At 44.2% G+C, this 14799-nt stretch overlaps 1 protein-coding gene across 17 annotated transcripts in view; it reads right to left on the bottom strand.

Annotated features, from left to right (window-relative positions):
- CADPS (calcium dependent secretion activator) overlaps nt 1–14799 on the bottom strand; it is a 388847-nt gene that overhangs the window by 273178 nt on the left and 100870 nt on the right. For all 17 annotated transcript variants that reach the window (XM_083156060.1, XM_083156054.1, XM_083156062.1 and 14 more), the window contains exon 2: nt 4820–4933. In XM_083156060.1, coding sequence (XP_083012186.1) covers nt 4820–4933 — 114 coding nt within the window. The remainder of the gene's footprint in view (nt 1–4819; nt 4934–14799) is intronic.

Below are 14799 nucleotides of genomic sequence, written 5' to 3'. Positions count from 1 at the left end.
CAACTTGGCAAAATGAGGTTGCACTGCAGGTGGGGCAGATGTAACAGGTGCAGAGAGTTAAGTCCTACTCCGACTTGACTTAAGGGCAAGATGGATCCAATTTTCCTTCAACTTCCCCGGCGGTTCCCGGGACACTCTTGTACAAATCATTTTTTACATGGGACATTTTTTACATTGGATTTATTGCATATATAGACTTCTGGGGAGCTGCAGGGGGAGTTTAAGGGAAACTGACAGGATACATTGCAGGTGCTAAAATGCACCCGTGATGTACCGCTGATGGGTCTGATTCCAACTCATCCTATGTTCTGCAGGTCCGACCTCTAAGTCAGATCCGATGTGCATGGGAACGCACATTGAATCTGATCAGATGTCAAACACCTGTGACGTGGACACTTTTCAGCCCGATCCACCTTTAGATTTGGGTGGGATGTGTTCAAATACAATTCTAAACTGCAGTGTAAACATAAAGCAGCCAGTATTTACAGAAAAAAAAATGAACCTATCCAAACCTAAAGCTGGCCATACACTTTTCCGATTTGGCCACTTTTCACCCGATTCCACTGGGTCAGGCTGACAAATCGGGTGAAAAGTGGCCAAATCGGATGTGTTTGACAGCCAATCCAATCCGATGCGTGGTCCCTGCTGCACCCTGACCTCCAACTTGGCTCCGCTCCCGTCAGCAGGGAACGGAATTGTGTGCAATACGTCACATCCATAAGGACTGCATACGATACTGCCGTCTAGAGGCTCAAGAGGGATTGGCTAGTCATACACCGCTTCAACTTCTCTAGTGCCACCTTAACTCTCTCTGCACGTGTGACATAAACTCCGCCTGCAGTACAACATGTTTTTTTCCCAATTGTGCAATTTTTTGTTTTGCTAACAAAGCCGAATTAGTCCCCAGTTTTTATCCGGGAAAACAAAAAACTCTCTACCTATTGATTTGCTTCATTATTGCAGGTGGTGATTCCAAGAGAACTATTTTCAGATCTACTGTAATTTTTGTTTGTTTTTTTGCTCAGGAAACGGCACATTTTCTTTGCAACATTTGAATTGTGAGAACATACAATTGTGAAAAAAACTGGCGCACCACCTCTCTAGAGGTGGTGCGCCAGTGGTACACACCTGGACACCACTGGCGCGCACCTATTACGCATTAGTGGTATGCCCGGAAATTTTCTAGGACAGCCCGCTGCGGCAGCGCAGCTGAGCCCGGGAAAATGTCCGAGCATACCACCCAAGGGGTTAAATTATATTATATAATTATACTATATAATTATTGTATATAATAATAATAATGCTAAAAATGACGCACATTTTTTAACTTTTGTCCGTTTGCTGTACATTTTTTTTGTTTGTTTGTTTTTTAAGGGAACCGGCATCAAATATTATATATCTGTTGTGGTTCTTAGCCGAGTCATAAGGATTTTTAATTCTTTTTCTACTCAAGACTCGACATAAATCAGAGGCATCACTTTAGGGACAGGCCTGCATATAACAGCTGTCAAGCGTCAGAGGCAAGCGAGATCTTCCTAGACACCTCTCCGTGACCTCCGATACTGACATTTCGGGTTGTTTACTAACATTGATCAAAGACACAAAGGATGAGCAAGAAACCATGCAGCCGGAAATGCGCTTGCTCTAATTGCCTGCTGCATTACAGCTCATTGGCGACTGATCCCTATGCGCCAAGTGCGGATTTTGAACAATTATTTAATGTCTTCACTACAATTTATTTATATCCTATACAGACGTGAGAGTCTGCAGTGGTTTAGAACAAACACTTCATATAATAATGCTGTATAATATATTTTAAAAATATCTTGATAACAAAGAGGGAGATTTATCAAAGCTCGGAGAGAGGTTAAGCGGAGAGAGATAAAGTACTAATTAACTTCACATACCCCCTTTCACTCTAAGGGGGTGCTTCAATATCATTCGGTCCCCAGCGTATTTGAACCGAGGACCGATGGTGCGGTTCCGCACATGCGTATGGGTGGTTATACGCATGTGTAGGGCTGCTGTTCCAACGCCTTTGGCGGCTATCACAGTCGCCAAGGCTTTTGCAAGGGTAGGGGAAGGGGGCGGAGCAGGGGAACTACCAGCATTTTAAATGCATTCCCATGAAAACGCAGAGAATTCTCATGGGAATGCAGGTGTCTCGATGCCTGCTGGGGGGCGTGCAATTGATGTCACATGACACCAGAGTCCGCCCCCTCTTCGGCTGACTCCAACGGAATTAAAAGTCAGTTTAGACTTTAAGCTTAAAAAGTGATGTGGAGTGATAATCCGCCAGCCAATCAGCTCCTACTGTTCCATAGTATCTTATTTGCAAAATTGAGCAAATAAGTCAAACAAGAAACTTCTGCTGATTAAAATATCACTTCAATCAGCAGAAGCTGTTGGTGAGTCCTATTCGCTCCATTGTGCAAATAAAACGTTATTTAACGGAAAAGGACACAAAAATTAAGCCAGGCACTACAGATTCACACGGAGCTCAAGTGTTATATTTAGAGCAACTTGTATGGCATTGGAGGATAGATGTATGTGGACACTTCTGTAGGATGGTTTTCTAGACCTGACACATTCCTGGATCATGTTTGAAAGTGGCATAATGGTTTTTTTAAGGGCTTTGATGCACTAAGCTTCAAAAGTGACAAAATGGAGAGTGATAAACAACCAGCCAATCAGCTTCTGTCTGACATTTTTTAAACACAGTCTGTGACATGGAAGTTATGAGCTGATTGGTTGGTTGGTTGGTTATCACTCTCCATTTTATCACTTTTGAAGCTTAGTACATATGGCCCTGTGTTTGTAAAATTGCAGTTTAGTTTGTAGTCATCTCTCTCCAAGCTTTGACAAAGCTCCCCCAAAGTCTAAACATGGCATATCTATAATGGGTACAGGGGTGCCCGTGGGTCAAAGGGCCCCCATGCGGACCCCCCCTATTCAATATGATGGCAATGCCATCTTCTGCATAATATATTAGTGAAAAAATAAAGGGACAGATTCTCTAACCTTCAAAAGTGATAAAATGGAGAGTTATAAACAGCCAGCCAATCAGCTCCTGTCTGACATTTTTCTGATTGGCTGGCTGTTTATCACTCTCCATTTTATCACTTTTGAATCTTAGAGAATCTGGCCCAGAATCAGTGCAGGTGACAGTAAGAACTACTCTATGCTGTGACCTTTGCCATACTCTAGTGCCATTGAGCCAGATGCACTAAGCTTCAAAAATGATAAAATGGAGAGTGATAAACAACCAGCCAATCAGCTCCTGCCTGACATTTTTCAAACACAGTCTGTGACATGTCAGGCGGGAGCTGATTGGCTGGCTCTCCGTTTCATTACTTTTAAATCTTAGTGCATCTGTTCCATTGTCTGAAAACATCAAACTGAATAGAACTTCACAGACAGGAGTTTGGAGGTAGTGTGTACGGGACGGCGGTAGGGGGCTCTGAACATGGGATCCTGTGCTGTTATTACACCTCTGGTTAGAAGGTCATACAATCATCAAAGTATCAACAGTCATCAAAGCATTGACAAAGCTCTACAGGCTCCCATGTTGAAGATTAAATATTCACAGCACAGTCTAATAGGAATAAAGGCAGCCCAGGTGAGGTGGAACAGCAGGAACAGCAGGAACAGCAGGAGAATATCTAAGAATTGCTTCCTGGTAGTGCTGCAGCCATCAGTCGCTACGACTGTATGCAGATAACCTTTACATGAACAATGTCTGATATCCTCACTATATTATTCATGTAGGAACAGAATCCCAAAGCGGATTTAACATTTACTGTGAACAAATAAGAACACAGCACTAGATGGATTCTGCAATTACTGAGATACGGTCAATCGTTTCATTATGGGGAAAGCATTGGTGCTTTAAAAGGCAAGATATTACCAGAACAATAAGTGACATTTAAAACGTGCACAGGTCACGGAGCAAGAAAAACAAAACAAAAAAATGACTGTAACCGATTGCTTTCTTCTAGGATGTATTACAATGACAGGTACAATGTAATTGGTCATGCCAGCTATCCTAAATGTCCCAAATTTGCATAAACTCATTGGGAATGCAATAAATCATTTCTGGGATTAGTAAATACAGGTTGAGTATCCCTTATCCGAAATGCTCGGGACCACGTGCATTTTGGATATGGGATTTTTTCTGTGTTTGGAATATTTTTTTTTCTTCCATACTTACCTAGTCCTCTGGTGGTGCCCCGATGGTGCCCCGACATCCACGGTGTCCCCTGGCGGCCTTCGGAATCCTCTTCAGCGGCATCTCTGGTCCCAGGGGCGCATTGTGCGAGTGCGTGGTTGCGCAATGCACCCCTGGGACTGGAGATGCCGCTGAAGAGGATCCCGGAGGCCGCCGTGGACATTGGGGGATGAGGAAAGTATGGAAAAAAGGGGTGGGGGAAACAAAAAACAAACAAAAAATTTATTCTGAAAAAACACGGTTTTCGGAATATTTCGGTTATTGGAGTACACGGATAAAGGAGACCGGACCTGTACTATTATTTATATGAGGAGCATGACATACAGTACTATAGTACTGCAGGAGGTATGACGTCGCTTTGGTCAATGTCATACCATAAAAGAATGTGCTTTGAGCAACCTTATATCCCAGCCTGCCCTGCACTTTTAGATTGCTCTAATAGCAAAACTGTGGTCGGGCATGCTAGGATGTGTAGTTGCACAGCAGCTGTAGGTCCCCATGCTGAATACATCCATCGCCCAACATGAACTTCCGGTAAAGGCTGCCTGCAAAGAGACACGACACAGAAACATTCTTCATGGCATCTCTCACCTCATAGTAACTCTGCACTGCATTCATGAATGCCTCATCCGCCACAATCTGCGTCTCTCCGTTAAAGAATGCTTGGAAGCGATCTTTCACAGTCTGTAGCTGCTGTTTACTGATCTGTGACAGACATAAGAGACAGAAAAAGGAGTGAGTATAGAACACAAAGCTTAAATCACACCCCTTATAATACCACCCTTCCCGTAGCATCCCTTGGAACCGCTTTCTTAAAACTTATATTCAATTTTACATTTCGATTACCCTTTAGGTCACAATATATCATAAGCTGAAGCTATAGGGAGGAAGGGAAGATAAGAGGAGATGGAAAGAAAAGAGGATGGAAGGAAAAAAAAGAAAGGGAGGGGGAAATGAAGAGGATGGAATGGGAAAGGGAAAGTGAAGAGGGTGGAGGGGGAAAGGAAGAGGAAGGGAAAGTAAAGAGGATGAAACAGGAAAGGAAGGGTAAAGGGAAACAGAAGAGGATGGAAAGGAGAAAGGGAAAGAAGAGTATGGAAAAGTAAAAAGATGAAAATGGAAGAGAAAAGGGAATTAGAAGAGAGTGGAAGTGGAAGGGGATAGAGAAGAGGATGGAAATGGAAGGTAAGGGGAAAGAGAAGAGGATGGAAATGGAAGGTAAGGGGAAAGAGAAGAGGATGGAAGAGGAAAGGGAAAACGACGAGAGAAAAGAGAAGAAAAAAGGAAGAAGGTAATGAACAGTAAAGGTATTAGAAAAATAATGGAATGGGAAGAGAAAAGAATGGGAAGACAATGGAAGGGTGAGGAAAGTTAATGGATGGGGGAAGGGAAAGGACAATAAGAATGGGAAATGATAGTGAAAGATGTTTTGCGTCTACATGTTCGCTGTCCCGCCCACACCTATTAGTGCAGGTGGGGGGCACAGCCCATGGGAACGCCCAGCATTTCAAGGGCGTTCCCATGAAAACGTTGGGCGTTTCCATGCAAACTGCCCGGTGACGCGGGTGTGGGGGGGTGGGTTGGCTGACATCAGCTGCCTGCTTCCCACACAGGGCGCCCCAGATCAGAGACACCATAGAGGTGTCTCTGATCTGCGAGTGCTGGAGGAATCATTTGATGGTCACCTAAGGAATGATTTTTCCCCAGCCATGCCGGGGATCGGGGCTCGGCATTGTGGGCGGCATTTGGTCCACGCGCAACGCTGCGAAATTCGCAGCATTGCGTGTGGTCCAGAATAAAGTCCTATACCACCCAGCACCCACTTTACAACATGAGGGTGCGAAGAATGAATATGATGTTCTGGGCAAAACTATCTACTGCAGTTAGTCTAGAGAACATTCTGCCTACCCTGTGCAATAACATATCTTTCCAACAGGCCACAAAATGGTTTAATAAGACTGGTGTAAACATACATAAATGGTTAATGACGGCAATTAGACCAGCTGTCATAATATATAATGAAGAACAAGGATGATATAAAACATTGAAGTAGAAGCTTTAAGTCAGCTGAGCAATCATTTCTCTGTATAACTAGTTTATAATGCTTTCAGTTATTGTTATATTTTTACTTTTTAATAATTATTTTCAAAGTAGTACATTTTATTGGTAAACTCATTCCACTGCATTAGGTCTCCCTGACTGCTGTAAACAACATCTCTGCACAGCTTCTAAATGTTCCTAATTTTCAAGGGCATTGAATATTTGTCCTTGGAGATGTTTTTCCCAGTAAATTACCCTTTTTTTAGAAATGACAATGCACATCTGATACACAGGGCCATCAGCAAGGCTGCACCAACACTCATCTCTATACCGAAACATTCCCAAGCAGTCGGCTTCACTCCGTGGAATGCCCTCCCCTGCATTAGATTTCATTCTAAACTCCAAATCTTCATGTGGTCCCTGAAAACTCCCCTCTTCATTTAAGCTCACCACGTTCCTGAACTGGTCTCTTAACCTCCCTCGGCTATTCTAACGGACAGGTGCCCCTGCATTCATTTCTAACCCTATATACCACCGCTCAACACAGTCAACCCCCTCAAAACCAGGCTAACATGGCTGTCTGACTGGATTACAACCCCCTCAAAACCAGGCTAACATGGCTGTCTGACTGGATCAAGCATTTTTTGACCCTATCTGGACCAGTAAATTGTAGCACTCATAGGTACTACCCTAGTGTTCATTCTAGCACCCGCCATCTTTGAAAACCCATGCAGTTCCTTTTCCCTGCCTGGGGTGTCGCTGTCAGCTGTGGTGTTTCTAGCACAGGTCTGCTTTGCATATCAGTGCTGATATACAGACTAGACTCTGCTAGAAGCACTAAAGCAGACAGCGACACCCCAGGCAGGGAAGAGGAACTGCATGGGTTTTGAAAGATGGCGGGTGCTAGAATGAACACTGCTACCCTATACATTTTAAGCTAGTCAGCAAGGTGCTCTTCCCTCTCAATCTAGCTGTTAATATCCAAAAGTAAATTAATATCCAAAAGAATGTTAATATCCAAGTATCCAGGAAGCATATGAACTATATCTAAACAGAGCTGATGCCAACATTTAGTGAGTTTCCCCCTCTGATAATAGTAAGCTCTAGGTTAATGTCTTGTATCAAACAAAACATAAGTTAATAAAGAGATAAGTAAAATATTCAATGTAATACTGATAGAAATTAATCTTTAATTCTTCGCTTTTTCTAATGTTCTTAATAAATCTCGAATTCATATTTATTAATGAGGAGTTGAATCAAGTGAAATGTAGTGACTTAATTATTAGAAGTATTCCGTGAAATGTTTGCACAGGTTCTCGACTTTACATGTTCCACCGGCAGATCAAGTGTACGACTTGCAGGATGGGTTTAAAAAATGACAGTTAGGAGCCTGCTGCAATATCACCGGCCACTTTATCACTTCACCAGGCTTAATAAAGCTGCCCCAGTATTGCACCACTGGGAAACAGCTTGTTCCACCATACTCAATACATGTGGCATACTTCCTCAGGCATACCAAAGGTACACCTGCATGCAAGATGGGCTGTGGCTTTGTTCCTATGAGGTCACACTCACTAGTGTATGACAGTATGGGGCAAGCCAAGACCAGTATGCAGAGCCGCAGTGAAAGTGTGCCGCCCTAGCATCCACCGCAATCCCCCCCCACCTCCAGCAGTCTCTACCCAGAAAACATAGAACATTATAAGAATTAAAATGAATGCACAAAAAGAACGGTGCCGGTACTGCAGGGCGCCGTGAGAGACAACACCGGCGATGCAGCTTATCAATTTGCTAGGAACTAAGGACATCGTTAAGGCGGCTGCTTGAAGCACAAATTAGGTGACAGATACACTATAAGCGATTTTGTTCCTTTTTACCATTTAGATGACAGAACTCTTTCAAAAAATCCCAACATGAAGTATTCATGAGTTTCCCCATCGCCTGCATTCAAAATATTCTCTTCATGTAGATTATCTGTCTTTATTTACAGCACCTGCTACTTTCTTTAAAGAAACAAGAGATCAGTGACTGCACAAAGGGATGGAAAATAAGTTCCCAGTGCCCGGATTTCACAATTCCCACATTACAGGCAGAGAGATTTAAACGTGTCTGCAACCTTATCGTACATCTACATTTCGGTCTGTCACCAGCCTACTAATGGTCTAATCAACTGTGGATCTGAAATGATCCCGTCCCGGTATATTCAAGACCATTTTGCGGATGGATCTAGCAATTTTAGCGGCTATGCATGTCAGTCAGGGATACGGTCATAAGGTCGACAAGCATTTGGCCAACAAGCATGTGGTCGACATGCTGAAATGTCGACATAGTGAAAGGTGGACATGGGTCTAGGTGGACATGGGTCTAGGTCAAAACAAGCATTAGGTCGACATGGGCAAGGTCAACAGTCAAAAAGGATGACATAGGGTTTTTCACTGGGTTTTTTTTGAGCCGACATGCGCCGACAGGCGGTATTTAATGCCCTACCATCCACAAGGGCATGGTGGGAGAATAAAATAGTATGCCAAGCATATCGAGGAACCGTGCCCGAAGAATGGCGAGGGCAGCGAGCCATGCAAGGGGACGAGGTGCACTTTATCGACAGTGTCGACATTCGGGTAAAAAAACCTGTGAAAAACCCCATGTCCACCTTTTGACTGTTGACCTTGCCCATGTTGACCTAATGCTTGTGTCGACCTAGACCCATGTCAACCTTTCAACATGTCGGCCTAATGGTGTCGACCCAATGCTTGTCCACCATGATGTTGTAGACCTAATGATCCATACCCGTCAGTCGCTACCCCACTCGTGGCAGGGTGGCAAAGAAGTGTTCAAGCATACGTGGTGTTGAGGGCTGGGTGTCATTGGGGTCAGATTTTAAGGTAGTTGCTAGATACAAAACACATATCTAGTAAATAGTAAATGTCTACAGTGCCAAATAAAAGCTTATGGGAGCCACAGGGCAAATGAGTTGCTCACTACTGCCCATTACCATTGTACTAACCCAAAGCCTTGCACGTTCACGTGTGTGATGCTGCCCACACCTGGCAGCAGACTATTTAATTTACTGCTACACGTAAGCAGGAACGGATGTGGCAATGTTGGGGCCCCCGATGTGTAGCAGCACCTGTGCGATCACTGAGTCTCCCCCTCTATAATTTAGCCCTTGAAGCCTATCTGCAAGGCCCAAATGTTCAGGATGAAGTGGACTGTTATCGCATTTGGAGGAGCACAAGGGGGGATAAATTAGGGGGGACATCACTAGCGACCGATTGTTAACGATATAGTGCATACAAATTACACAATATGTCGTTAACGATCATCATTATCGTGCCTATTGTGTAAAAAAATCGTATACTGTGTACACACCTAGTAGTCTCAGCAACATCTGCCTTCTGCAGTTTCTATTGTGTCTTGTTGCATAGTGGAGAACATTTCCACAAATGAACCGGTCGCATGGGAACGCTCTTCACCTCCCACTGGAAAATCGGCTTTTCCAATCATTTGTCCTTTAACATGCATCAGCTTTTCTCATTTCCATTTGAAACAAACACTTACAATTAAGCTTTATTTGATAACTGCTAATCAAATACATTAAACCTAATGAGGTGGCTGTTGAAAGTTTCTTATTTAATTTTGATGTAATAAATTGTAGCTCTTGCCAAAAGTTTGATTGGTGAATTAGCTAAAGGGACACTTAGAGGAATTTCTAATGCGTCTGTGGTTCCCACATAGCTAAGTTTCTTACAAGCACCATAGCATTCTTTGGGGGAGTTGTACTTAAGGCGCGTACACGAGGGGCGATACTTCTAAGCGATTTTGACTACATCGTCAAAATCGCTTCAAAGGTTTGCCTTTGCCTGAATAGCCCCTGTGGCGGGCGATAGCGATGCGTGGCCCAGCAGCATCGCTATCGCCCGGCCAAATAGTCACTGCAAGCAAGAGAGGAAGGGCAGAAAGAGGGAGAGAGAAAGGGCAAAAAGAGGGGGAGAGGAAGGGCAGAAAGAGGGGGAGAGGAAGGGCAGAAAGAGGGGGAGAGGAAGGGCAGAAAGAGGGGGAGGAAGGCAAAAAGAGGGGGAGGGGAAGAGCAGAAAGAGGGGAGAGGAAAGGCAGAAAGAGGGGGAGAGGAAGGGCAGAAAGAGGGGGAGAGGAAGGGCAGAAAGAGGGGGAGAGGAAGAGCAGAAAGAGGGGGAGAGAAAAGGCAGAAAGAGGGGGAGAGGAAGGGCAGAAAGAGGGGGAGAGGAAGGGCAGAAAGAGGGGGAGAGGAAGGGCAGAAAGAGGGAGAGGGGAAGGGCAGAAAGAGGGGGAGAGGAAGGGCAGAAAGAGGGAGAGAGGAAGGGCAGAAATAGGGGGAGAGGAAGAGCAGAAAGAGGGGGAGAGGAAGGGCAGAAAGAGGTGGAGAGGAAGGGCAGAAAAAGGGAGAGAGGAAGGGCAGAAAGAGGGGGAGAGGAAGGGCAGAAAGAGGGGGAGAGGAAGGGCAGAAAGAGGGAGAGAGGAAGAGCAGAAAGAGGGGGAGAGGAAAGGCAGAAAGATGGGTAGAGGAAAAGCAGAAAGAGGGGGGGAAGGGCAGAAAGAGGGGGAGGAGAAGGGCAGAAAGAAGTGGAGAGGAAGGGCAGAAAGAGGTGGAGAGGAAGGCCAGAAAGAGGCGGAGAGGAAGGGCAGAAAGAGGGGGAGAGGAAAGGCAGAAAGAGGGGGGGAGGAAGGGCAGAAAGAGGTGGAGAGGAAGGGCAGAAAGAGGTGGAGAGGAAGGCCAGAAAGAGGGAGAGGGGAAGGGCAGAAAGAGGGAAAGAGGAAGGGCAGAAAGAGGGAAAGAGGAAGGGCAGAAAGAGGCGGAGAGGAAGGCCAGAAAGAGGGGGAGAGGAAGGGCAGAAAGAGGGAGAGGGGAAGGGCAGAAAGAGGGGGAGAGGAAGGGCAGAAAGAGGGAGAGGGGAAGGGCAGAAAGAGGGGGAGAGGAAGGGAAGGGTGGGGAAGAGAAAGAAGGACAGGAAGCAAGGAAAAAAGGAAAGGAGGGAAGGAAGGAATAAACAAAAGAAGAGAAAGCAAAGGAGAGAAAAGGAAGGAAACGAAGGAAGGTGAGAAGGAAGGAAAGTAAATGTTAATCTTAAAACAATATATGATTTTTAAAAAAATTATAACTAATTAGATTTTTAGCGAAAACCCCAACAAATCTAAGCCGGGCCATTGGTTTCTCTGGTTTCTCGCTCTATAATAAATATACCCCTTCATATATAAATTCCGGCCTGGGTCTTTTTTATACCTAGACCGCACCGAGCAAGTCTATCACATCAGATCATTCAGTTAGACTTATAGAATAATACATTTTTCTAGCTATTTAAATAAATTAAATCGAGTTATGTAAGACACTTTATTTATAACTTGAAAACAGCAGCTTTGAAGGAAATTTGCATAATTATACAGGAAAACAAATTTCACTGCACAAAATCTGATAAGAGAAAAAGCAAAATTCAATCAAATAACTGCAAAGCCGAGAGAAAAGCATAAAAGGAATATTCTGCGGTAACCGATTACCATTTTGTTCTCGTAAAGCCATAGCTGAAATATGTTAATCAATGAAATGGTGAATCTGTTGCTCGGTTATCGAGTTTACATTATAACTTTTTCATTAAAATATATGTATAGTATATATATATATATATATATATATATATATATATATATATATACACAAATACAGGGACTCAACACTCTCCATAATGAACTAACTCACCTTAGTATACAATTAATCAAATAAATAATGGGGTTTTAGTTCATGAACTTTAGCTATGATGTGTCAGCAGTTGGCAGGCTCTTGAGAAACAAATGCTAGTGTAGGACTTGCAGTGAAATGGGGTCCCTTGGCGATGGGCTGCAAGCTTAAATGCATTGATCAATTCATGAACTAAAACCCCATTATTTATTTGATTAATTGTATACTAAGGTGAGTTAGTTCATTATGGAGAGTGTTGAGTCCCTGTATTTGTATGTATTAGAGCATGTGGTCACAGGCCACTTTCACCCCAACCTGGGAATGGCGAGTGCTGTTTGCACCCCATTCGCAGGGATGGCGAGTGTTGTGGTACTCTGTATGTGTGTATATATATATATATATATATATATATATTTATATATATATATATGTATGTAATGAAGGGGTTGGGGATTTAGTAGGGGACAATTATGAAAAGGTTGCAGACTGAAAAAAGTTATGGAAATAACTCCGATTCTGAGTTGGTCCAAATGGAAATGATTAGGATTTTATTACACACGTCCAGCAGTAATTTGTGCAATAACATATTTTTGAAATGCATCATTATGTTTAGTATTGAAACTAATTAAGATATGTAACTTTTTGAGTTCACATTCACAAGCCAGGGCAGTCAGTTCACAGGGGTGTGGCCAAGAATCACAGGGGTGTGGCCAACAGTCAAAGAGGCGTGGCCAGCACATCTAGACTGCTCCTTCCTGTTCTAAAAAACATTTTGTATCCCAATTGCACACTGAATGAGAAAATAACTACATATTAATCAGATAATACAGAGATCTTGGTTGCATATATCTGTAGTTATTTTCTCATTCAGTGTGCAATTGGGATACAAAATGTTTTTTTTCCTAACCAGAATTGCCCCTCCCTTTTGGCACCTGAATGACACACCTCTGATTGAGCAGCTTACCAACAAAAGTGTTGTGCAGTTGAGAGGCATAGATGGGTCAGCATTAGGAGGGATTGCTGACACCTGAGTGCCATTGGAGAAGCCAGGGGTATCTCCAGGTAAGCTGGCTCTCAGACGTTATAAGCCATTATCATGTGGCCTTACACTGGGCTATTAAGCCCAGACATATATGTTATTGCTTATGGGATGGGTTTAGGAATGTGGTGCCCCCCGTGTTGGTAGGGCTGGTCTTCTCCAGGTTAGCACACCCTAACACTTTATTAACTCTTATTTTTCCTATCACATTGTATATATTTTGTATTTTAACCACACCTTCACCTCCTTACATAGCACTTATGTGCTTCTTATTTAACACCTACTAATTTTCATTTGTGTGCTGCCCTGGAGTACTCAGCCTGTGTCGGCATGTTGGGGGCCCACACCCCAGACCCATACCCAGTATTAGGGACCCCCAGTGACAGAGAGGCCTTGACGTACGGCCTGGGGGCTTAGCCCTATATCTGCAGATATATGCAACCAAGATCTCTGTATTATCTGATTAATATGTAGTTATTTTCTCATTCAGTGTGCAATTGGGATACAAAATGTTTTTTTTCCTAACCAGAATTGCCCCTCCCTTTTGGCACCTGAATGACAGACCTCTGATTGAGCAGCTTACCAACAAAAGTGTCCTTCCTGTTCTAGGCTCTTTCATTGCCCAGAGCAATGTTGCTCCCCCAAAAAAGCCGTTCTGATTGGGCCAGAGGGTCAGAACCCGGAGACCGGGAATGTGCCTAGTAAATTGGAAGTGTGTGGAGGTGAGCTAATGATAGAACCTTTCTATCACATATTCCTACAATTCTGGCACAGAGACCATGGAAAATTAATGTTCCTGTCCTTTTTCCTCCTTTGTATTCTGAAGGAACGCTGAGCAGCAGTGAGGATTTGAATACAGATCATCCAGCTTTCTAGCTTTTTTTTTCATCATTTTCAGGAACATTATAACTGCAAAAGATACAATATCCTGAGGTGGCTGTTCTTCATCTGTTACTCCACACATTGAGCCTGATTGAGACTCGATCGCTAGGCTGCGAATTCACAGTCTGAGCGATTATCGAACAACCGGGCATGCACACAGTACACATGCGCTAGCCGTCCTTGCGAACACAGTCAGCAATCGCCAGCCATGCAAGTTTATTGACAGGTGCTGGGTGTTTGGGGGGGTGGGGGGGGGGGGGGGGGGGGGCAATGTCGGCATTTTCTCGTTTTGCCCCAGAAACCACAGGCAGCTCCCGGCAGTTGAGAGGGAAGGACACTGACGTCATCAGTGGTCCCAATCTCCCAACAGCCATCTCAGCTTATGCGGTGCTACACGTGGGGGGGGGGGATAGTGGGCTCATTTAATGGTCAAATGAATTACCCCTCTTCGCACAGCTGCGATTGCATTGGCAAGATTTCACTGGCATTGGGCGGCGTTTACCCATCGGTCAGACCTGAATTGGGCCCATTTCCCACGGACAAAACCATTTTGGGGGGCCTATTGATTAAAGTGACACTCCACTGCCACAAAGAAAGCACCTGATCAGGTGACTGGACACCCCCTTCAAGATCCTTAACAATGCCAGCCAATCCCAGCTCCTTCTGTCATTGACAGATCACACATGCGTTGGGCTCCCAAGTGCAAATTCCATTAATAATAAATGTACATTCTTGTGCCCATCTATTCACAATAAATAGAGAGCTTGGGGGAAGTCCAGCACTTCTGTAGGTCCCCATTAGTGAGGTTGATGGCTGAGCACTCCACCAAAAATGACACTGGCCGGCTGGCCACGTCCCCTCCCACACTCCTGCGCCCCGCCCACATCCAGTAGGATCACTATG

Source organism: Crinia signifera, chromosome 8 (assembly GCF_055691185.1).
Source record: "Crinia signifera chromosome 8, ASM5569118v1, whole genome shotgun sequence".
NCBI lineage: Eukaryota > Metazoa > Chordata > Amphibia > Anura > Myobatrachidae > Crinia > Crinia signifera.
This window is presented reverse-complemented; position numbering and strand designations above follow the sequence as displayed.